Genomic DNA, 23,027 nt, shown 5'->3' with positions numbered 1-23,027 from the left:
AATATTTATTTTGTGAATATCACAGCGCAAACTGACGGTTTTGCCTTTTAATATACTTATATTGATAGTCTTTTTTACTTATCTTTTTAATTAAATGGCAGAGAAAAAATTTTTTTTTTCCTCTTATTAAAACTTGAATCAAACTTGGATGCAGTGATCCCACTACCCGTGAGAATATCAAGAAAATTCCCTTATATACTAATTTTATTTCATATGATTTTACGATCATCTTTTATTCTCACAAATAAGTATAGAGATATCTTTAAACGTAATTGGTAATGATTCAAACAACAAACAATATCCTTAGTTTCACAAATAAAAATTACATCATCTCCATATGATCTAGCAGGTCGTGCGCAGTTTTTATTCATGTACGATGCCGATCCCTACTGTAAACTGTATAGATAATTTCACGTGATCATATAAAAAATCCATCAGAAGTCTGATTTATACCGAAAATTCGCAAGAAATTTCCTTCATACTTGCTTAATTTTAAAGTTCAAAAGTCTGATTTATAAATTAAAAATCACGATCATCAAGAAAAATTCGCGAGAAATTCTTTGATAGAACCTTAATATTAAATTAGCTGAATTAGAATTAAGCAGTATCAAGGAAAATTCTCGCGAATTTTTCTTGATAACAACTAAAACATATTAAAAAAAACTCGTTTTTTTTTGAATTTGAAATTTTTTTTTTTGTTCGCAAAAAAAAAAATTGTGTAACTGAACGATTTAATTAGATACTGCTTAATTTTTAAATTAAACCTTAATACTAAATTAGCTGAATTAGAATTAAGCAGTATCAAGGAAAATTCTCATGAATTTTTCTTGATAACGACTAAAACATACTAAAAAAAAAACTCGTTTTTTTTTGAATTTGAAATTTTTTTTTTTGTTCGCAAAAAAAAAAAAAAAATTTAGTGTAACTGAACGATTTAATAAGATACTGCTTAATTTTTAAATTAAAACCTTAATATTAAATTAGCTGAATTAGAATTAAGCAGTATCAAGAAAAATTCTCGCGAATTTTCTTAAATTAAGCAGTATATTAGACTTTGAACATTAAAAATTTAAGCAGTGTTTTGAGCTTTAAAAATTAAACACTATTATTTAATAATTTGAAAATTTTACACAAATTTTTATTGATGATCATAATTTAAATTGTAAAGTAATAAGAAAATTTTTTAAAAACAGTAAACGGTCTAAGCAATATACAGTATATATATATATTATTATTTTATTAAAATTATATTAAAAATTAAAATTATTTACATAAAAAAAATTATAAAAAAAATCAAAAAAAAAATAAATCTGACCCCAATCAGATTAGGTCTGACCCAATCAGATCTACGTCCAACCCCTATTGGACGAAGAAAACAAAAAAAAATATTGATAAAAATATTGAAAAAAAAGTTGAGTAGAAAAGTGAGAGAAAGAAGAAGAGAAAGAAAAAAAAAAAAAAAAAAAAAAAAAAAAAAAAAAAAAAAAAAAAAAGAAAAAAAAAAAAGAGAGAGAGGGAAAGAAAGAAAAAAAAAGAGAGAGAGAGGTATTTTTTTAAAAAAAAAGAGAGAGGAAGAGAGATGTTTTTAAAAAAAAAGGAGGGAGAGAGGGAGAGAGAGAGATATTTAAAATTAAGAATTTAGAGCCATGGCTCCTTTCGAGCGTTATATTTGCAGTTTTTCGCTTAATGGGATTTGGACGTCCAACATTTGATGCAATAGCCTTTAAATTCGTTGGGTATCTTGTTACAGTACGCTACCCAGTGTTGCCTATAGCAGTAGACGCAAGACACTGGGGTCTTCACAAAACCCGTGATTGAGATTGGGATTGAGATCAGCTTGAAATTGAGATTAACGTTTCAATCTTGATTCACAAATTTTTGTGTTACATTAGATTAATGATTTACCGTTATGCTTTAAAAATTTTTTTTTTCGTACTTTCTTTTAAAATTTTACATAAATTTTTATAATTACATATTATTTTCTCAGTAATGAATAGGGAATTCCAAATTTCAATTTGTATATTAACAATTATTATACTTATTAAATATAATGAATTTGAAGAAAATTTAATTGCTACTTATCAAACTGAACAAGAAGAAGAGGAAGAAAATTTTAACATTTTACCTTTAAACTTGCTATATTTACAACTTAATAGAATAGAAATTAATGAGTGCATCAATTTAAGAAGATTAAATAGATCAATATCTCAGTATTGGTTTAATGAAATATGTTTAAATATGCAAGATTTTGAATTTAAAAGACATTTTAGGTTAACCAGGTCTACATTTGAATGGTTATGCTGTGAAATAATACCACATTTAAGAAGAGAAATTACAGAACCTGGTATAGTTGGACTTGCATGGGAACAAAAGGTTGGTGCATCATTATGGTTTCTTGCTACTGGAGAATGTTTTAGGTCTATAGGTAATAGGTTTGGAATGGGAGAATCAACTTTTAGTTATGCATTAAGAGATTTTATTAATGTAATAGTTACAAAATTTCTAGCAGAAAAAATTGTTTTTCCAAATACAGAATCAGAAATTAATGAAATTACAAATGGATTCAAAGGTACTGGAAGAATTCCTAATGTTATTGGAGCTATTGATGGTAGTCATATACCAATTAAAGCACCTCATCTATTTCCTGTAGATTATTTTAATAGAAAAGGATTTTATTCAATTGTTTTACAAGCAGTAGTTGACCATAAAAAAAGTTTTTTAGATATATGTGTTGGTTGGCCAGGTTCTACACATGATAGTAGAATTTTAGTAAATTCTAATCTATATAATAAGTTTAATAATTTAGTAACAACTTTTAATAATAAATACATATTAGGTGATGGAGGATATCCGAATCTTAGTTGGTTAATAGTTCCTTATAAAGATATAGGTAGAGGATTAATTCAAAAACAAACATATTTCAATCGTAAACATTCACAAACAAGAATCAAAGTAAAACAAGCTTTTGGTTTATTAAAGGGTAGATGGAGATGTCTTCTTCAGTAGATAGATTAAGTAGACATCACTATAATTATAGTGATGTCTACTTAATCTATCTACTTACACCATAGTGATACCTACTTATAGATATTGATGCATACTTACTTATTTTTACGTGTCTATGCCTCTTCTGATGCTTTATTGCTATCCATCTGTTTTCACTGGTCTGTGACTATTTGGTCGCTAAACAGGGCAGAGGTTTGTTTTTCCATTCTGAAGCCTTTTAATAATTGTATAGGAGTAAAGTTGGGTTTTCCACCCTATGACCCTTTTGGTTGCCATATTTGAGGTCGAGGGTGTGGCCCATTTGCTGGCCTTTTAAGTTGCTGAAATAGTGTAAAAAAATCGTCAGATGGCGCAGTTAATTTGCGGATCAGATTTTGGCCGGCACTATGGTATAATTTCTGGCCGATCTTTAGGGCGGAATATCTTGGCATCCTGTGATTGGTTTCATGCGATATTGTAGTCGTTTGAAAGAGGACGTTGAGAGTTTTCCAATGATGCTAAGATCGCATGAATCTGATGCCTGGATGCCGAGATATTGCATCCTGAAATTTATGCAAAAAATATGGATTATAGTGCTGGGCAAAATTAAGCGAATCTATACTGCGCCTTACTGTGCCAGTCACGTGATACTGTTCTGGTGCCGGACACACGTCAAATGATCAAAAATAGGCAAAAAAAATGGCACAAATCGCATAAACTATTCGCAAATTTGTATAAACTATTTACAAATAGTATAGGTTAATTCGTAAATAGCCAAAAACAGCCAAGAATAGCCAAGAATAGCCAAGAATAGCCACTGCTTTTCGCGCCATTTTTTTTGCCGATTTTTAGCATTTCGACCTGTGGGAACACCCTCACATAATTGCTTCCCTCTCAATTGCCATTTCTTGATTACCGGATGAGGCACAAAGTGCCGAATTTGCAATCCATCTATTTGCCGAAGACATTTCACAATCCATTCCCTCACTTTTTGATTGCCAGGGATGAGGCACGAAGTGCCGAATTGGTGACCTAGATGTGCAATCCTGCCTTCCATAACCCTTTTGATTGCCAAGGATGAAGCACGAAGTGCCGAATTTGTGCCCATTCTTGCAATCCCGCCCTTTATATGCCCTTTCTGATTGCTGTGTGAGGCTTATGCGAAGTGTCGAATTGGTTCAGGCTATATCGCTTTCATATCTTTTTTCGTGTATTCTCCTGAACCTTTCTGCCTTTCCGGTCTCTTTCCTGCCTATCGGTGGTAGGCCACTCAAGTGAAATTTCTCTTTTCTTTCCTATATATAATTCTGCTTGAGTGGGTTACCATAAACTTGCTTGTTTTCACCTTCTAGCTCTTGTTCCTGTATAGTTTTTACTCTGGGATACTTTGGAGTACTACTACATCGATTACTTTTAGGCATTATTATATTGATTACTTTGGGGTACTACTACTGACCCAGTATTTTGCCCGCGCTAGCAAGCATATTCGCTCAAAATTATATAGAATTTTTATTTTGAACTTTGCTAGTTTCTCTGTTATTTTATACTGCTTTCTTGCATATACACCATGCTTCTTGCGCAAAAAAATGCTGGACCTAGCCCACTTGTTTGTTCCGAACTGCTTGAATTAATTTTTAGTAATCTCAAGATTAAAGATATACTATATTCCTGTCTTACTATAAATCATCAATGGAATTTTGAAGCATTTCGAGTTATTTTAAAGCAAAAAGAAAGGGAACTTTGTGAAGATCTTAATTTTATAAAATATCGGTTAGACTGGAGTAAACAAGAAATAACCCGTATTCATACAGTTCTTTATACTCTGTATTATGATTGGATTACAGCAGGAGAAGAAATTGCAAATGTTCATGCAGTAATCAAATCCCATATAAATAATCTTACAAGTATTCTTCCCTGTCTTATTAAGTCTTCTGTCTTACGAAACAAATTTCATGTACAATGGCAAAATCTTTATAAACAAACGAAAAAATTGTTAAAAGATATCGATCTACTTGATAATATCAATAATATATAAAAGAGCGAATATATAGACAAGATTGTTGAGCTGTATTGTCAAGTACTCTTAGCCGAAATTGCCACTTCCTGCTAAGAATATTGGCGATATTTATTTTTTTACTTATGCAATAGTAGTAGCCAAGTTTAATTTTACTTTCGAACTTGCATCTGGATTTGCATATATCCAGATCGATTCTTCTGACCAAACTAGTCCAGAGCTAATAATCACTATCGCAAATTTCTGTACATGATATTCTATTGTACCTATAAAATGCAAGATGATATTAACACTAAAGCTTTGGCATATGCCCAAAAGCGTGAAGGAAGATGCTTAGCTAAAGTTAGTTCTAATACATATTTATGGGCATGTAAAAAAGGCCATCAATGGGAGGCGCCATATAAAAATATGAAACAGAATTATAGATGGTGCAATATTTGTCCTAATATACCAGAAAAAACATGCCGGTATATATTTGAGGATTTATTACATAAAAAATTTCCACCCCGAAAGCCTAAATTCTTGGAGGGATTACATCTAGATGGATACAATGAAGAGTTAGGCTTGGCCTTTGAATATAGTGGCAATCAACATTACCAAATCGTCCCTTTTTTTCACCCACAAGGTCAGATGAATCTAGACGCACAAATCTGGCATGATTGGAAAAAGAAAGCGTTATGCTATCGGGAAGGAGTAATCCTTATTACAATCCCTTACTGTGTAGTAGACTTAGAAACTTTTATAAGGAGCGCCTTGTACGTATTCGGTTATCTCCCAATACCCACCTAGGAGGTAACATGGGCTCTTCCTTAATATGCATCAATTGTTCTCTCACGAAAGGGCGTTGGGGTCCTGATTCATCTAAATAATATAAAATAGGCATTGGAGGATTCTTTCCAACAACAATTTTCCGAATCTTATGCAGGCTGGGAGACCATATCGGATCTGTTATTCTGCGTCGTTCGAAAGGATCATTTTCCCACTCTCCAGGAGCGAGCAAAAATCGGATAGTAGTACCCTTTGGTAGTTGTGGTTCATCAACACCTATTGGGCGATTATATTTTACTGATGGTTTGGAATATATCTGCTCAAGTTTTGTGGCGTCATTAGGACTCATCCCAATCAATCGAGTTGGGCTATCATTCATATTATCAACAATTTTTCTTGCAAACCGCTCACATTCTCTACAGCGCTTACCAGTAGGCAGGAGAAACTCTATTGAATACTGATTTTTAAAAACTCTTAATTTGAATAATCCAGCATAACGGTCGACCATAGCCAAGCTTGTATGTCTGAAACGTGCTATAATTCTTCAGATCTCAACGCCATGTTCATCCATTAATAAAGTTACGTATCCCATAAACTCAGTGCCCTTATCACATTGCAATTTTCGAGGCCAGTTGAGAGGCTTATCGGGATTATTATATATACTCTTAAATGCTTCCGCAACTTCCTCACTGCTCTTTGATGTTAAAAAAACGAAATCTTTATATCTAGTCGCGCAGTCTATAACCAATAGTACATAGTAATATATTGGACCATCATCTAGTAAATCTGTATCCACATCTTCATCATATGGTATTTCGATTAAATCACATTGGTGTACAGTATTTGGCTTTGTGATTTTAGAGTAACTGGCATAAGGTATATGCTTTGGTGAAGGATGAAAAATTTGATACATTGCTTGGCCCTCAAGCCATTTTTTTATATCAATAAATGGAAAGCTGTAGCCGGCTTTTTTACAAGCATCCCATAATCCCTTAACATTTTGATAAAGACCTTCAGGACGATAATATATTTTTTGCAAAGCAAGATGCCAGTCTAAATCATGAGCTTTTTGAGGATCGATATAAATAACTGGTTCCCCCATTCTAATTTTTTATAATTACGAAAAAAAGTTAGTATCTATGAAGTTAGATTCTACTCATTAGCTGAGGCACTCTTTTTCTTGCACTTCTGCCTAGCCTCTATCTCCTTTTGTAAGTTCAGTGGAGTGTCAAACCTTAGGCGGATTGCAAGAGGATCATCTTCTGGCCTAGTGAGATCAAATACAACAAACTCGCCTTTTCGAAGGTAATTATTAATAACCATAGATGCACCCTTTACATCATCAATATATCGTCCAACAATCTTAGACACGTCTTGGATACTGCTACCAGAGTTAAATAATACTAAATGAGTCGAGTTTTCACGTTTGAATGTATCGACTTTATGATACTTTGCGTAATATATATACATGAAATATTTCGGTGACGCCCATTCCCAAAAAACTGACCAATACGATTTTGTATATGATCTGAAGCGAGGCACAAATCCTCAAAAATAAATAATTTACTTCTTTCGGGTGAGAATGTTCTTGTACTAGGAATTCTTTCGGGTGGAATATAACTGAAACTAATATTCTCATAGTAAGATGCTCTTGGGTCTTTCGAAATCATATTATATATGTATCTCACATATGCCCACTTTGGTTCATCAGGATGATACCCACAAACAATTAGATCATCACATTTGATGTAGCGAGACCCATCTTTCTTCCCTCTTTGCACATATTCATCCTTATTACCAAGAACAAGATTCGCAAGTAAATTAGTCTTACCTGAACCACTTCTCCCAGTGACCAACATGCTGAAAGGCCATGTCATTGCTGGCACAGGTCGAAATGCTAAAAATCGGCAAAAAAAATGGCGCGAAAAGCAGTGGCTATTCTTGGCTATTCTTGGCTATTCTTGGCTGTTTTTGGCTGTTTACGAATTAACCTATACTATTTGTAAATAGTTTATACAAATTTGCGAATAGTTTATGCGATTTGCGCCATTTTTTTTGCCTATTTTTGGTCATTTGACGTGTGTGGATGTCCAATATTTCGGGATGATTCATGTTTAGTGACCTCATCCATATCCAAAAGACGAAGTTTCATAGGAGGCAGTCCTGTCTTTTGGTTCTTCTGTGTATCGGATTGGGAAAGCATAACTCTGATTTCTATTTAAGGGTATTTTATAGTTCGAAATATTTTTTTCTTCATTGTAAGAAGAATTTCTACGAGAGAATACACACCATAAAATGCATATGATTAGTAATACTATTATGAAGATGATTGCATACTGAAAAAATAAGTAATAAGGTGAATCTGAGGTTGTTTTAGGACTAGTGATTTCGATACCTTTCTCCAGTCCTTTATCACCTCCAAGCACTTCAGACTCGCTAGATGTTTGGGAGATCTGCTCAGCTAAACGATCATTAGCTTCTTGAAGGAGGGAGTCTTTTTCTATTAATGCTTTTTGCGCTATGACTAAATCATCTTTTATCTGTGCCAATTCATCTTTTTTTTCGGTCAATAAGTCTTCTAAGTCATCTTTTGCCAAACTTAGACCAATATTTTCAGTAGTTAGTTCCACATTTTTCAGTTCCAATTTGCGTTTGAGAGAAACTATTTCTGATATCTCATCTTGTGCTAAAGAAGCATCCTGCTCTAATTCTTTTACTCTTGATTGGAGAGCCTGTATTTCTTCCTTTGTTTTGGATTGGAAGGCTTGCGTCTCTTCCGATTTTATAGAGAATTTACTTTCAGCATCTGCAAGAGAAATATCCTTGCGAGTAATCTGAAGCATAAGCTCATTTTTATCTAAATGCAATTGTCTTATCTCTTCTCCAAGTTGGTGCACCCAGTCGGAAAGTTTTTCATTTTCATTTTTGGATTTATCCAAGTCATCCTGCATGCGCTTGTTTTTTCTATCTAAGACATCATAGTTATCTGCAAACTGACTTCCCCAATAAATAGCTACTTCATGATCTTTTTTTGCACAAGAAAGTTGCTCTTCAAGATCTGTTCGACTGGGTGGATAATAATTAGCTGGAGTATCCCCAAGTTTATTACCATTATTCAGATCTTTTAAGGTACGGATCTGGGGCATTTTATTGGTATTTTTTTTTTAGGCAAAAAAAAATCAGCTAAGGCCTTAAACTTGTAAGAAAGTGGATTATTTTTGGCAAAACTAATGCTTATTGATACTCATTGAAAAAAAGATTACTGGTGCGTACTGAAAGGTATTGAGACACATTTATACTTATTGATGCGCACTGAAAGAGAATACTGATATGCATTGAAGGATACCGATATGTATTGAAAAGCACTGATTCGTATTGAAAGGAATTGATTCATATTGAAAGGCATTGATATGTATTGATCACCAGAAATATTAATACATATTGAAAGGTATTGAAAAAATTATTGGTAGTTTTTTTTGCATATATATTCTAATTAAAAAATGGTCACCCATCTCCATGAAAAATTTTATCGATCCAATGCCACCCCATTATCAGAAGCCGACATCAAGGAAATTAGAGAATCCAGAGGCAGGATACCCAATGCATCAAAAATAATGGCTGAAAAATTCCATGTTGGTGCTCGGCGTATTTATGAAATATGGAACAATAGTGAACGTCTCCAACAAGGACTTATTTTATCTTCTTCTGATCAGCTTGCTTTGGATAAAAATTCCCAATCTGATAAGTCAGAACAGACTCTTGAAGCAGTATCATCTATATCCCTTCCAGCTACAGATATTCCAAAAAAGAATGGTCGAAAAAAGAAGGTTAAAATAGATGAGAAGCCGGTTACTGAAGCAACTAGTATAGTGGAAAAAAATAACAAAAATGGCATGGTCTCTTCCTCTGATAATTCGTCTGATACATCCCGAGAAGACAGGGCAGAATCTCTTCTTAAAAATCTAATTAATCGTGGTGAAAAGCTTAAGGGTTTAACAGCTAATACCCCCCTTATATAAGGATTCACATGTATCAGCAAGAAATTTACCGGTACTTAAGGCCAAATAGAGCATTTCTTCAGTCTTTATGAGGCGCTTTTCAAGCTCTTCACACTTTTTTTTAAGTCTTCCTTACTAGTCGGATTAGAAGAATTAGCTGATTTTTGATTTTCTTTTGGCGGATCTTCAACTTCTGGAGCTTTGCTAAAAGTTGGGATAATGTAAGCTTTCCCATGTAACTTCATTCGGAATTGATTTTTATTTGGATCGAGGACACCTTGAACTTTCCTAATCCATGTCATACCTAAACATAACATTGGTTCAGGTTCTCCATTATCAATATGAGTAAAATTTCCAGTAGCTGTGACAGTTTTACCATCCTTATCCTTTATACTGATTGGTACATCAGTAAACCATCCCAATGAATCGGTAATGTGTTTGGAATTACCTTTTATTGCGAAGTCCGATGGCTTATCAGCTTTCCACCCAAGAGCATTAATTGTTGCATCATTCGCTCCCCCAAACTCACTCGCACTATCTAAAAAAGAATTAGAGATCATTAAATCATCTATTTTAGCATTCAGATATTGTAATGAGGAAAACAACTCATCTGATATTGATTCTTTCTTCTGAACTGTATGAGACTGACACATTTTTCGCATTGCCGGTAAAAGTTTTGGAAATAATTCATCATATGTTTTTGGCTGACTGGACTCTAGAGGTAACATATCATTTAGTGGTAGTTGTTTTTTTTTTCAGGTGTATAATACCACGCATTTTCTACTTTATCATAACCATCTTCCTCATTATCTGAATCTGGAGGCGTATATTAGGGCTGTGTAGATGGAAGTTGAGGATAGTAACATTGAGTAAAATTGGATTTAGCTACAGGATTTAACCTTGGGCAATTGTTTTTCTTATGCCCTTCCTGTCCGCAATTACTGCAATAAAAAGGCTTTCGAGATTGATCATTAAGTGATATCCTACCAAATTTAGATGTCATTTGACCAATTTCATCTATTTTTGACTCTAATCTATCGATTCTAGATGATTGCAACTTTTCTGGCTTTTGCGGTTTAGGAGGTGGCCCATAAGCTTTTGCGACCACTCTTATTATTTCTTCCCTAGTAAGTGTATCAGGGAAAGGATTAGCGCTTTCATATGTATCAAGAAGCTGTTCCATATTTTTAGGAGGAACTGGTGGAGGTATCTTTTTAGTTTGCTGGGCCATTTGTGATTGGAAATCGGCTTTTTGTTTTTCTAATAAAGACTGGTATTCAGTTTTTTGCTGTGCTAATGCATTCTGGATTGCTTTTTGCATATCTTCTAAAGATATTCCATGCTGTTGTGAGGCTGAAACAGGTGAAGGTTCATATATTTGCCGAGATGTTCGATTAGATACTAGCAGATCAGATATTCTATCTCTTTTATGTCTAGCTATTTGGCGTAATTCTATCTCATAAAGCTTTTTAGCTAATTCATCTAATGGCAAATGTTCACCAATATCTTCAGCTTTTTCAAGCCATAAAAGTGGTAAAGCATCTAAGAACTTTCTACGTAATTCTTCAGGTCTATAGTTGGCTCGTCTACCTATTCGTAATATTTTTCTATATAATTCATCTATAGTCATGTCTCCCTTTCTGATTGTTCCATACATCAAATCCCGAAGTTCCTCTTCTACTGTAGGAAAATGAGTTTTTAGCCACCATACGGCTTGACCAAATCGAATACCAGCTACAACTACTGTAGTTCCATTACCAGCATTCGGTAAATTAACAGGAAGATTAGTAGGACGACCTCCTGCTATGCGCCAGTCCTCGTCCCATACACCTTCTACAGCTCTTAATTTTACTATTGCATTTCCAGGTTGTCCGAGTGCCTCATTTAATCCATCAGCACCGATCTGAATAGCTGTACGCCCGTTTACAGCTACCAAATTGGCTTGTCCTGTACCATCAGTCAGATTAGTTAATTCCCAATTTGTCTTTGTAGTAATCTCTTCATCAAACCATTCTAAGGTTCTTCCTCTCATACATGCTCTTAAATATCCTAGTGCCTGAGCTCTTCCATTGCCCCCTGCACCTGCTGGATCTATTCCCCGATTTTGCAAGTCTAGTCTAAGTTGCGCAAGAAAGTCTGGGATACTATCATCCCAGTCAAAATATGGATGAGGTATTCCTGCCATGTTTACTTAATTAGGTGGATTATTCTGAAGCGCCAAAATTTGTCCTTGCAAATTTAAATTATTCTGTCGCTCTACTTGGGTCTTATTTTTCCATTTCTCGTATCGCTCATAGAGCCTGTCACGATTAAATTCTAACAGACCTATATTCCCTCTACTTCGCTGTAAGTGATGGGCATTTCGCTGATACAGCAATTGTAAGGCAAATTTTTCCTGTAGCAATATACCAATACGGGTTCGCTTTCCTGTTATATTGTCTAACATTCTATTTACTTGATTTTGAGCATTGGTCCGCAACTGATAAAGGTCAGCAATAACCATTTGTTCCACTCCTTCAGCATTTTGCCTTCGTATAATTTCATTATCATGCTCAGCCTCTGCATCATATCGCCTTCGTTGCTCACGGACTAAATCCTGATGCAAATTATTCTCTTTTCGGCAAATCTGCCTTGTCGCCTTTTTTATTTGATCAGCTAAGATTTCTCTACCTATTGTTGTATTATTCAGATAACCATCTATAGCATTTGCTAGTTCTGTGATAGTAGCCATTTCTATGTTAATATTAGGATTATACAAGTCTGGAGAATTCCCTCGTTCTGGCGAATTTTTTCGTGATGAGATGGTTCTGATCCGATATCGCAATTTCTCTACCTGTTCCTCAGAATCTACTAACTGATTTTCTATACTAGAAATATGTTTTTCATTATTACAAATATCCTTCTTAGCTTGATATAGTTGCTTTTTTAGGCTGGAGATTTCAGATTTTAACTCTACTATCTCTTCTTTCGAAGCATTTTCAAGGCGCTCTATCTCCCTATTGAGATCTTGAATTTCTTGCTCACATCGGGCATAATCCCGTTCCAGTTGATTAATTTGTCTCTCATTCTAGTGATTAGTATCAACTTCTATCTGCAATTCACTACGAAGATGATAGTTCTCTTCTTCCAGCTCAGCTTTATGTTCTTCACATGTTCTTCTCTGCCTTGGATGAGATCTGTGAAATGACATTCTTTTTTTGTGATTATAAAAGAGAATGGGAGAACCCCTTGGATCAATTTATATCAATCTTCAGAAAGCGCATGATCTTAACCAGGATCTGGGTTAAGAACTAATCTGAAAAATTTGGCAGGTAGTACATTTCACAATTATATATACTAGGCGATCATGCATGCAGATTATATAGTGCAAAAAAATAAAGTATAAGCTATATTTGACCTCGACATAGTCAAGAGATACATAATACTAATATTTGGTTGAAAGATATTGCAAAGCGCCATAAGGGCTTGGCTAATAATTATACATGAAATATATTACACTATTTTAATAAAGAATCTATGCTCCAGAAAATTCGGCGCACATACTCACAATTATTATGTAAATCTGAGAAATTTATAGTAGTAGTCTCTCCATTAATACTAATATTTCCAGTTTTATAATAGCCAATATCTAGTAAATTATATTGATAATGTTTGCCTGCCAATTTACACTTATATTGTACATATTCTGAACTTCTAACAAAGTTTTCATTGCCATTGTTGAGGTATTTATCAATACGATAATATTCAGGATTTGATAGCCACTTTAACATATAGTTCCATCCTGAATATTCAACAATTCTATAGCCTTGCCGATGTAATTCTATAAAAGCAACTATGTATGCTACATTATTTAATCGTTCCCATAACTGTTCTCTCTTCTTTTCTACCCAGCTTTGTGAAGAATAATGATCATATAATATAGGAAGATTCTGATAATATGCAGGCATATCTTTAGCTTGAATTCTATCTCCATAATTAATTCCTGCCAGAAGATAACTGGGATCCCATATATAGTCTATATATCGATCATCAGGAACTCTTATTTTGCAAGGAGTTATACCTAGAAACTTCTTCTTGTCAGGAGAACCATCATTTCTTACCATATTCCAAACTTGTTTCGCCCATGTTTCAGGTCTCAACTTGAAAGTCCTCCAAGCCTGTTGGACAACTTTTGCACTTTCAATTAAATGATTTACAACCCTTTTCCTATCTTCAGGTAAATAATGATAACTATATTTAGTCCAGTAATTACTTAATGTAAAACAATATGTTCGATAAATCTCATCTATCTCGTCAGAACTAAGCGATAATACACTATTTCGGCTTGGCACTCCTCTTTTTTTCACATTTTTCTGTACAGGTTTAGAATATTCAATCCGCCTTTTGACTGTTTTAGCAATACACTCATTTAGGTGAATATTTGCACATTCAATGGTATTTTCACGGATAATTACTAAGGAGTCACATACAGTGCAATAAATATGAAATGAGCGTCTCCCAGTTTTAAATTCCCCATCTATATATGATCTTTCAATCATCTGGATAAACTCATTCTTCGAAAAGTATTTTGGGTTATATTCAAGAAGTTTCTTAAATGGATAACAAATACGAGAACACCACATTTCTGGTGTTTCACCATTATATCTATATTGCAGAGCATAGCGAACATGCTTATATCACCTTGTTGATCATTTGCCGATCATATAGTAAATTAGGTGATATCGGACTTTAAGGCTTCGGGCGAAGCCACAGAAGTTCGGGCGAAACTTGAAACTTTTATAGCCCATAGTTTAACTGCTTTAAAATTAATGGCCGAAGTAACCAAGTATAATTTTTGGTAACACAAAAGTTATGAATAAAATTGTATTTGCAATTATAATACTATAATTTATATAATAAATAGAAATTTTCAAAATATCATTTCTCAATCAATTTTGCATAAATATTTATGAAATTACTATCAAAATGTTCGTCTTGATGAGATGAATCCAACAAGCTATAAATCGTTAAATTCTGATCACTGGGTGTTGCAACATCATCAATTATTTTTTAATTTTTCTAATTATTAAAAATTTAGCCTATTTTCGGCTGGGTAGTTAACTTTGGATATGAAAACATTAATTTTCGGACTTTTTTTATGAATTTTGATAACAAATAAAATTATATAACTAAATTTATTGTTAATTTTTTTTAATTTTTTTTATAAATAGCTTAAGATTTGTAAGAAAACTCTTTATTTTTGAAAAATAAATCATTTAAAAATTTAAATTAAAAAATGGAAACAGAAAACATATTAAATGTTTGTAAATTTCATTCTACTGACTGCAAGGGAAGAATTAGAATAATTACTGAAAATATAGATATTCCAGTAACAATGAAAGAAATTGTTTTAGTTGGCATGAAACTATGTCAAACTCATTATAATAGATATGTCATTAATGAAACTCATAATCTTGGATATAATAAATCTTGTTCTCATCCAAAACATGAACTATATAAAACACAATCAAAAGGCAATAAACAATCAAAAAAACTTAATCTTGAAAAAGTTCCAAAGAGGTTAATTGAAGTATTAGGATTAGATGAGTTTGCAGAAATTTGTAGCATGTGTAGGAAAAAAACTGATAAGGATCCTGAATATTTACAAACTGAAGAATATAAAGCACCTATTTCAAAAAAAAAACAAAATGATGATAAAATTCTACAAGTTGGTAATTATTCTTATATATTAAGAAATGATGTTTTTTATAGTGGAGAAGAATTAAAACAACTTGAATTGGATTTTCAAGAAATTTTAGAGCATATGACAATTCCAAATGAAGTTAGTTTAAGTGATAAGATAATAAAAATGTCCAATATTCTTTATCATAATCAACATAAATTAAATCAAAAGCCTATTTATGAACCAACAACTTTTAAAATAATGTTAGAAGCAGCTGATAAAGATTTGGTTGGTTTTTTTGATGAATTATATATTGGTACTAATCCCCATACTAAATCTGATAAAACAAATGAAAATAACAAGAAAAAATTAGTTTCTTTATGTTATTTTTTGGCCAGTATTAATAATAAATATATTAATAGTATTAAAGCTGATATTGGATCATATTTACAAACTTCTGGTGCATCATCATCATCTATTGATACATTAGCAAATATAGGATTTTCAATAAGAAGAATGACAGTAGATCGTCAAAAAAATCTTATTTCAAATGAGCATCAGCAAACTGTTGATATTTACTGCTTGCAAAATATAGAAAAAATATTTATTTTAAATATTGATGATTATCATAATATTCATCGTCGTAATAAGCCAACATTATTAGAAACACATAATATATTTCATTTTGTTACAATTTTATTAAATTCTAATTCTAATATAGCAGCAATACCATATTGTTCAAATAATATTTTAATACATAATCCTAAAGGGATTGACTTTAAATTAATTATTAAAAATTTTGAGGATTTTTTTATGAAGCAAATAGGTAAAAGTTATTATGAACAAAATGAATTATAGAAACAATTCTTAATTGAAGATTCTTATGAAAATAGAGTTGAAAATCTTAATGTTCATGATTATGATGGTCGAATTCAAAATTACCAAGAATTAAGATCATTAAATAATAGCAAATTAGTAGATTTTATCTTACATTCATTGCATAGTACTAAAGATTATATAGAATGTTTAGATATTTTATTCAAAGTATTTGAAAGGTCAGAAAATGAATATAATTATTTAGATAATTATGTTATTCCAGTAGTTGCTGATTGGCCAGGACAAGTAAATATAAGAAGAGCTATAACATTAAGAATTAATAAAGGAAATAAATCTGGTATTTCAGAACAAATATTAAGTTTAATTCCTATAATTGGTCCACTTCATATTTCATTAAATAGTAGAGAAACTTTGTTTCAAACCTATCATTTTTTTTTTGAAAAATTATACCATGATTTATTTGGAGAAAAAAAAATATTATCTCATAAACCAAAACAAACTGTAATTAATCTTATTTTAGATTTAACATTTAATGGTTGGAAAAGATTCGAAATGTTGTTATGCATCGTTTTGGAAATTCTAAAGATATGGAATATAGAATGATGATTGATTTATTAGATAATTCTATACCACTTACTTTAGATATATATACAATACTCTTTAGAAGTGGATATTTTGAAGGATATTTAGAAGGTGTTGTAAGAATTTGGGTATTATTTCAAAGATTAAGACGACATAATTATAATAAAGCACCACTTATGTTTTTAAGCGATGTGTTTTATTGGAAATTAAATAATCATCCAATGGCTAATATTTTAAAAAATCATTTGCCAATTTTTAATGATTATTTTGTAGAAAATTTTCATAGTTCTATTAGAAGTCAAACTGCTGAATCAAATACAGCATTACAAATTATTCAAAAGGCCAAAATTTTTGATGTTGAAAAAAATAGCAACCTTTCTTTTAAAGAAGCTTTTGTTAATTCAAGAAATCCAGTTATTTCTCAAGTTAGATTAAATTACTTAGAATAAAAAGTTTCCTTGTTTTTGTTTTCTATTTTTGATGAAATTTTTCATAATTTAGGAAATACAAATCAATTTAATAATAATAAGTATCCAAGTTTTGCACTTCCAACCTTTAAAATTAATGTTGATATAAAGGCCCTTCCATTGGCTTGGAATACAAAAAGCAAACCTTCTGATGATAAGGATAAATTTTGTGATGCAGAAAAATGTTTGCTATCTAATAATAATAATATAGATTTACCTAATAATAATGTTATTTTAATTTGTGGGCATGGCTTTCATAAAGAATGTTTAACTTTATATAATGGTAATTGTAACCATTGTTTTAATTATTTATCATCTGAAATAAAAAAAAATATTAATAGTTTAACAGAAAGATTAAATACACCACTAAAAGATAATGAGAAGCCTTTAATTGAAAAAGATGCAAATAACAATATAAATGAGGATATTGATGAAAATATACAAGATATTATGGAAAATGTAGAACAAAATATAGATAACCAATTTGAAATTTTATATCAAAAATGGTCAGATTATGATAATTTATATTAATTTATTAAATTTATAATAGATTTATTTATTTTTATTAAAAGTTATTACTAATAGATATTATTCAATAGTAATACAACTCTAATAAAATTTAATACATAGTAAATTAAAACAATACTAAAATTATTTGTAAAATTTAAACATGTATTATTGTGTAAAATTTTCCGATTGAAGCTAATTATTGGCATTTTAAAAGTTATTATTAGTAAAAGTTGCCTAATAATAGTGCGATTCTAATAAAATTCAATATATTGTAAATTCAAATGCTGTTTGTAAATTTTGAGTATATATTGATCAATATTATTATGTAGAATCGTTCAATTTAAGCTAATCAATTTAATTATAGCGATGTGATAAAGTTGAAAAGTGATCAACAAATGATCGTCAAATGATCGCCAAAATTGTGATAAAATAGGGATGTTCGCTATGCTATATTGCAGATTGTTTAACGCCTGCACTACTACAGGATTTAAACCAGAATAGTTAGTTTTAACCATTTTACGGATATAGGGACTTTGTAGCAATTTATAGTGAATTTGATAATTTATAGCGGTTTTAAAGACTTATAGCAATTTATAGCAAGTATATTATAATAAAATATCATATTCATTTTTATTCGATTACAAGCATATCGGGGATTTATATAGTGGCTATATTTACATGCGGTATTGCGATTTATGGCATGACGTATATCGTATCACAGGTATCACCCTAGCTCCCCTGGCACTGGTCAAACCTTTTTTTATTATTTATACTTTAATACACCAAAATGAAAAATCTGACCGCTGGGCGCAGTAGTTGAATTGTGTGTGTACTATAATTGATCTGCATTTAATACAGTATAGGAAAAATTCGAATATATATATGCATTATAAGTCACATTACGGAAAAATAAAAATCAGTGGGCAATTATATAATGCCTATGGCTTGTGAAAACTACTATTATTACATGGAAAAATAGAAATGGCATTGTTGTTAGATGATGCGAAATTTCTACAAGATGAATATTACATAATCAAATTACTGCACATAAAAAATTAGCAACATTAAGACACATTATAATCGGTTGTGTACGTCATGTACGTCGTTTAAGCGCATGTTCCTTTTGGTAGTGTTTCAAGAAAGCGTGGTGACTAGTAAAAGTTGCTGTACATCCAGGTCCGTTACAAGGAATATTAGTAACATCATCATATGAACCTGAATCTTGCTGTAATCATTTGATGAAATAAATAAATGATAAGATCTAAAATAAAATCATCAATGATAAATCGTCACAACATACTTGTGAGATAGCCTCTTCAATCATCTCAACATCCAAGATGAATCCTGGAAGAATCTGCTGACCGCTAACCCTGGTATCCATATTTCGCCATCCATGTTCATAATGACGTACAGCATTACTATTTTCGTACCATTTCCACGAATGGATAGTTCCCACCAGTTGGCCGTTATTATCTTGGCCGATGTCAACTAGAAATCCTAACTCCACAGATGTTCCCTGTGCAAAAATTTCATTTCTGAATCTATCGTCAAATACTTGGAATTGTGCTTCACTTTCAATAAAATCAACCTCAACAACAAATATTGGGGTGAAGGGTTGACCTTGGAAGGTCCAATTTTGTAGTGCGTTCAAACCGCGGTCTGTTTGTTTTGGAGTGAAAGAAACGTCGGGTGCTCGAATTGTTCTCTGTCCCCCGACATTAAAATCAAAGCCACCTTGCGAAGAGGTAACGCCTCCATTTTGATGGGTTTCGATGTTCCAGTTGCGCAACTGTCCTACAATCTCGGCAACAACCTTTTCTCTTGCGTATGGAGTCTGAGGCATTGGGATTAACTTTCCGTTTTTGTATTCGAAGAGGTTAACTGGTTTTCCGTTAAGTTGTATAGTGCGAGTCTTAAGTTGGTCGTTTATGTACTCGAACTCTTCGAAGGTATAAACCTTCTTAAGGTCTAGATTTTTGAGATCTATTTTCTCGCAGTAAACTTTAGACATGTTCGCCATGGTTATTGGAATAGAGTATGAAATTTTTTAATACGAGAAATCCGTTTTTAACGACTTTACGTTACACAAGTGAACAAGCCAATGACTTACTTCTGTTGAAGATATAAGTAATCCCCTTACTAATATTATATCCAATGTATGACGTAATAGCGATCAAAAGAAGAACGAAAGTAATAGGAAAGAACTAAAAGCGACAAAAAGAAAGCCTTAGATAAGTAATAATCCAAATAGTAAATTCAGATATCTTAATAATCACACAGACCACGAACGCGATAAAAATCACGAGAAGGATAGATATGATATCGGTAAAACTTTCTTTATCAATGAAAGAAGAAGACATTGATTAAAATTTTAAGAAAGAAGTTTAAGAAACATTTTTTTTGAATACTAATTATTATATATCTTATGAGGATGACATCATTTGATTAATTGATTTTGTATACTTTTTTTATGCATCATTTGATTTTACTGATGTTATATTTCGGAGTTCAAAGATATACATATTTACATATGAAAGAACTACATAAACAATGATTTATTTTTCGATTCCTTTATAAAAAAGTGGAGGTAGTAAGCGAAATGTATGATGCTATCAAAGAGGGAGGGAGTACGCGGATCATAGGCCATTTAGTGCGAGTCCCAGCATCAAGTTATTTCTTTGCTCTCTTACATTTACGAAAAGTATCTATAACTAATTTGTTTCTACCAATATAACTAACTGCAAGATTTTAAAAATCATTCAAAACATTCTTTATTGCAAAGTAATACATGAGAAAGGGCCGGCCGGCTAAGTAAAAAATGAAAATAAAAAAACAATAGAGTAGCAGGTTGTTTCAAGGGAGAAATAAAGCATAAATGCCTGCCAGGCCCTAACCCATATATTGGCAGTTCCTTCCCCGCTACTCCGCATTATTATTAAAACTAGCTACCCATGCGTTTATCTGATTAACAGTACTAACTGTACTACGACCAACACCACTATAAAAATTTTTCACTGTTGAGATTTTAATATTCCCTCCAAGACCACGAATATCTACCGCTACCGAGATAAACATCTCATCAGAAGTATAATTCCTCGCCTTCATAAGTCGATCAAAGTGTTGTTTAAAGCGGATTCTAATATCTCCAGTAATATCAAAAATTCCAGATAAATTGGAACCTTCAGATGAAGAGCTTGAACTAGTTGAAGCTGAGGCAGAGTTTAGCGAACTTCCCAATTCAGATTCATTAGTTTCAGATTCATTGAACACGCTTTGTTGATCGAAATTGGCTCTTTGGACAACCGCATAACGTTGGGCCAAATCATTTTGAAGAATTTCAATAGAAGCTTTGATTGATGTAAATTCGGACGAAATGTTTCCAAAATCATTATGACAGGCTTCTTCGATCCTATCAAGCCTTTCAGTAACAGTACTGATCATTGAAAAGATTTTCTGTGTCTCCTTAGTGAAGTCATCATCACGTGCCTTGTTTTCCGCGGTAAGTTTATTATTAAGATCATTATTGATTCTGTCGAGCTTCTCAGTGAAAATAGAATTAATATCGGAAATACATGTGTCAAATTTATCATTAAGTTCAGTAGAGATCTGGTCATGAAGTGACCTCTTTCCCGGTATATTATTTAGTATACCAAGATCGATGAGAATTTTGATGACATGTGCGGAAAGTTCATTAGAGATCTTTTGTTTTAGATTTCCATACATGGTGACGATTCCTACGAATATCGCTGGACTAATGAACAAAAAAATGACGGTTAAGGCCAAAAATGACATGGCTTCCGAAGAGTTGAGCAATGACAAACTTTACATGATTAGGCGTAGTAATTTTATTGAGATTTTATTGGTGGATCAAGTTTTTTAGATAATATCGCTTGATTTTTTTAATAGCAATAGTTATCTTGCGTAAATGCGCTGGGAGAAAGGTTTATTTTATACTGTATGCTTACTACGCGTGAAAAGAGAATTTAACCCGATTTAATAAAAATTACGTGTATTTGTCATAACTATATTTTTCATAATTATATTTTTTCAGCTAAAGCAATTATAACGGCCTGGATCCTGTCTAATAATAACAAATGTTCCTCCCTGAATTTGAGGCGCATTTAACAATACGGCTTAAAAGTAAATCCGACGAATTACGGTTCTATGTCAACTTAATGTAACACTAATGGAGCAATACCGTGTCTCAAAATTTTCCGTTTACTTCTAAGATCTCTTGCAAAACAGAAGATCGCATGTGGTGTATTTTTGTTTGAGTTCACAGCCCCTCCCAAATAGGAAGTTCGTTATGTATTATTAACCTATCCCTATTTCAATTGTAATCAAAAAAAATCGGAATATTTGTTCGAGATCTGTAGATGACGAACCGCACATGTTACCACTAATTCCTATTCAAAAACGGATTAATATGTGATTAGCATATACACGTAATTTGAATGCACTAACGTCAGTAGGATAATAAAAATTTACCGTTTATCCGAGGATCTGTAAATCATAGATTCTAATCGACTCTATTTCCATTTTGAATTTCTTTTTAACGACGCCCTGTCTTACGATCCGCAAAATGTAAATCAGGGATGTGTTTTTTTATTAGTAATTCAGAACTGCGTAATGAGTGAGATAGAACATACCAGAACATTGGGGAAAGTTCATAAGTATAGTAACGCAAAAATATTGCTCTTATAGCCGGGGTTATTAATAGATCCTCTGTCTTAGCGCCTTTACGACTGCGGATGCCGGTGACGTCTTACTGCGGAGGAATATAGGGATGACGTTTACATGATATCTAAGCCACCCACGTGATTCGGAAAAAAAGAAATATACGATAATTCAGTCAATGCGAGTAATTAATTCGCCCAATAATTCTCCTAGGCAGTTACCGGTGAAATAATAGGACTCATCATTGGAGAGGTTTTCCTTTCACGTCTTCTGTCACGATAATAATAGCCTCTGTCACAATTACCCCATTCATCGTATCCATCATATCTATTATATCCGTCATCATCCGATTCATCTGGCACCTCTTCTTCGGAATCATTGTCGTGGCTACAATTACTATCATCGTCTGTCTGAACTTCATTAATTCCTTTCTCCATTGACGAAGGCATGGGATCATCAAAATACGTATCATCATCATAATATACCTCATCATAGTCGACAAGATTCTCTGCCTCGGCTGGAGCAAT

General features: G+C 32.4%; 12 protein-coding genes across 13 annotated transcripts; 3 read left to right on the top strand and 9 right to left on the bottom strand.

Annotated features, from left to right (window-relative positions):
* Positions 1-3,724: 3,724 nt before the first annotated feature.
* On the bottom strand, positions 3,725-4,093 carry OCT59_011619 (uncharacterized protein; the record flags this gene model as incomplete). The annotated part of the gene is made up of 1 exon (XM_025328735.2): positions 3,725-4,093. One exon carries the CDS (start codon positions 4,091-4,093, stop codon positions 3,725-3,727), a length of 369 nt encoding a protein of 122 aa, XP_025165318.2.
* A 459-nt stretch (positions 4,094-4,552) lies between these two features.
* Positions 4,553-5,020, top strand: OCT59_011618 (uncharacterized protein; the record flags this gene model as incomplete). Its single annotated transcript, XM_025328734.1, has 1 exon — positions 4,553-5,020. One exon carries the CDS (start codon positions 4,553-4,555, stop codon positions 5,018-5,020), a length of 468 nt encoding a protein of 155 aa, XP_025165317.1.
* A 718-nt stretch (positions 5,021-5,738) lies between these two features.
* Positions 5,739-6,275, bottom strand: OCT59_011617 (uncharacterized protein; the record flags this gene model as incomplete). Its single annotated transcript, XM_066133875.1, has 1 exon — positions 5,739-6,275. The coding sequence occupies one exon, from the start codon at positions 6,273-6,275 to the stop codon at positions 5,739-5,741; it is 537 nt and encodes a 178-aa protein (XP_065989193.1).
* A 644-nt stretch (positions 6,276-6,919) lies between these two features.
* On the bottom strand, positions 6,920-7,644 carry OCT59_011616 (uncharacterized protein; the record flags this gene model as incomplete). Its single annotated transcript, XM_066133874.1, has 2 exons — positions 6,920-7,206; positions 7,275-7,644. The coding sequence occupies 2 exons, from the start codon at positions 7,642-7,644 to the stop codon at positions 6,920-6,922; spliced, it is 657 nt and encodes a 218-aa protein (XP_065989192.1).
* A 246-nt stretch (positions 7,645-7,890) lies between these two features.
* On the bottom strand, positions 7,891-8,913 carry OCT59_011615 (uncharacterized protein; the record flags this gene model as incomplete). The annotated part of the gene is made up of 1 exon (XM_025329843.2): positions 7,891-8,913. The coding sequence occupies one exon, from the start codon at positions 8,911-8,913 to the stop codon at positions 7,891-7,893; it is 1,023 nt and encodes a 340-aa protein (XP_025178990.2).
* A 354-nt stretch (positions 8,914-9,267) lies between these two features.
* Positions 9,268-9,786, top strand: OCT59_011614 (uncharacterized protein; the record flags this gene model as incomplete). The annotated part of the gene is made up of 1 exon (XM_025325875.2): positions 9,268-9,786. One exon carries the CDS (start codon positions 9,268-9,270, stop codon positions 9,784-9,786), a length of 519 nt encoding a protein of 172 aa, XP_025178989.2.
* A 65-nt stretch (positions 9,787-9,851) lies between these two features.
* OCT59_011613 (uncharacterized protein) lies at positions 9,852-10,493 on the bottom strand (the record flags this gene model as incomplete). The annotated part of the gene is made up of 1 exon (XM_066133873.1): positions 9,852-10,493. The coding sequence occupies one exon, from the start codon at positions 10,491-10,493 to the stop codon at positions 9,852-9,854; it is 642 nt and encodes a 213-aa protein (XP_065989191.1).
* A 101-nt stretch (positions 10,494-10,594) lies between these two features.
* OCT59_011612 (uncharacterized protein) lies at positions 10,595-11,950 on the bottom strand (the record flags this gene model as incomplete). Its single annotated transcript, XM_066133872.1, has 1 exon — positions 10,595-11,950. The coding sequence occupies one exon, from the start codon at positions 11,948-11,950 to the stop codon at positions 10,595-10,597; it is 1,356 nt and encodes a 451-aa protein (XP_065989190.1).
* A 1,312-nt stretch (positions 11,951-13,262) lies between these two features.
* Positions 13,263-14,387, bottom strand: OCT59_011611 (uncharacterized protein; the record flags this gene model as incomplete). Its single annotated transcript, XM_066133871.1, has 1 exon — positions 13,263-14,387. One exon carries the CDS (start codon positions 14,385-14,387, stop codon positions 13,263-13,265), a length of 1,125 nt encoding a protein of 374 aa, XP_065989189.1.
* Positions 14,388-15,040: 653 nt separating this feature from the next.
* OCT59_011610 (uncharacterized protein) lies at positions 15,041-17,844 on the top strand (the record flags this gene model as incomplete). Of its 2 annotated transcripts, XM_066133870.1 has the most annotated exons (4): positions 15,041-16,253; positions 16,305-16,549; positions 16,810-17,271; positions 17,377-17,844. In XM_066133870.1, 4 exons carry the CDS (start codon positions 15,041-15,043, stop codon positions 17,842-17,844), a joined length of 2,388 nt encoding a protein of 795 aa, XP_065989188.1. The 2 variants fall into 2 exon arrangements, with proteins under 2 accessions (XP_065989188.1, XP_065989187.1); XM_066133869.1 differs by lacking the exons at positions 15,041-16,253; positions 16,305-16,549 and having other exon boundaries at positions 16,825-17,271.
* Positions 17,845-20,742: 2,898 nt separating this feature from the next.
* Positions 20,743-21,546, bottom strand: OCT59_011609 (uncharacterized protein; the record flags this gene model as incomplete). Its single annotated transcript, XM_025328882.1, has 1 exon — positions 20,743-21,546. One exon carries the CDS (start codon positions 21,544-21,546, stop codon positions 20,743-20,745), a length of 804 nt encoding a protein of 267 aa, XP_025164765.1.
* A 1,042-nt stretch (positions 21,547-22,588) lies between these two features.
* Positions 22,589-22,949, bottom strand: OCT59_011608 (uncharacterized protein; the record flags this gene model as incomplete). The annotated part of the gene is made up of 2 exons (XM_066133868.1): positions 22,589-22,627; positions 22,722-22,949. The coding sequence occupies 2 exons, from the start codon at positions 22,947-22,949 to the stop codon at positions 22,589-22,591; spliced, it is 267 nt and encodes an 88-aa protein (XP_065989186.1).
* Positions 22,950-23,027: the final 78 nt, after the last annotated feature.

Source organism: Rhizophagus irregularis, chromosome 2 (genome assembly GCF_026210795.1).
Source record: "Rhizophagus irregularis chromosome 2, complete sequence".
Lineage (NCBI taxonomy): Eukaryota > Fungi > Glomeromycota > Glomeromycetes > Glomerales > Glomeraceae > Rhizophagus > Rhizophagus irregularis.
Note: the sequence above shows the minus strand (reverse complement) of the source record. Positions and strands in the feature narration are given on the sequence as shown.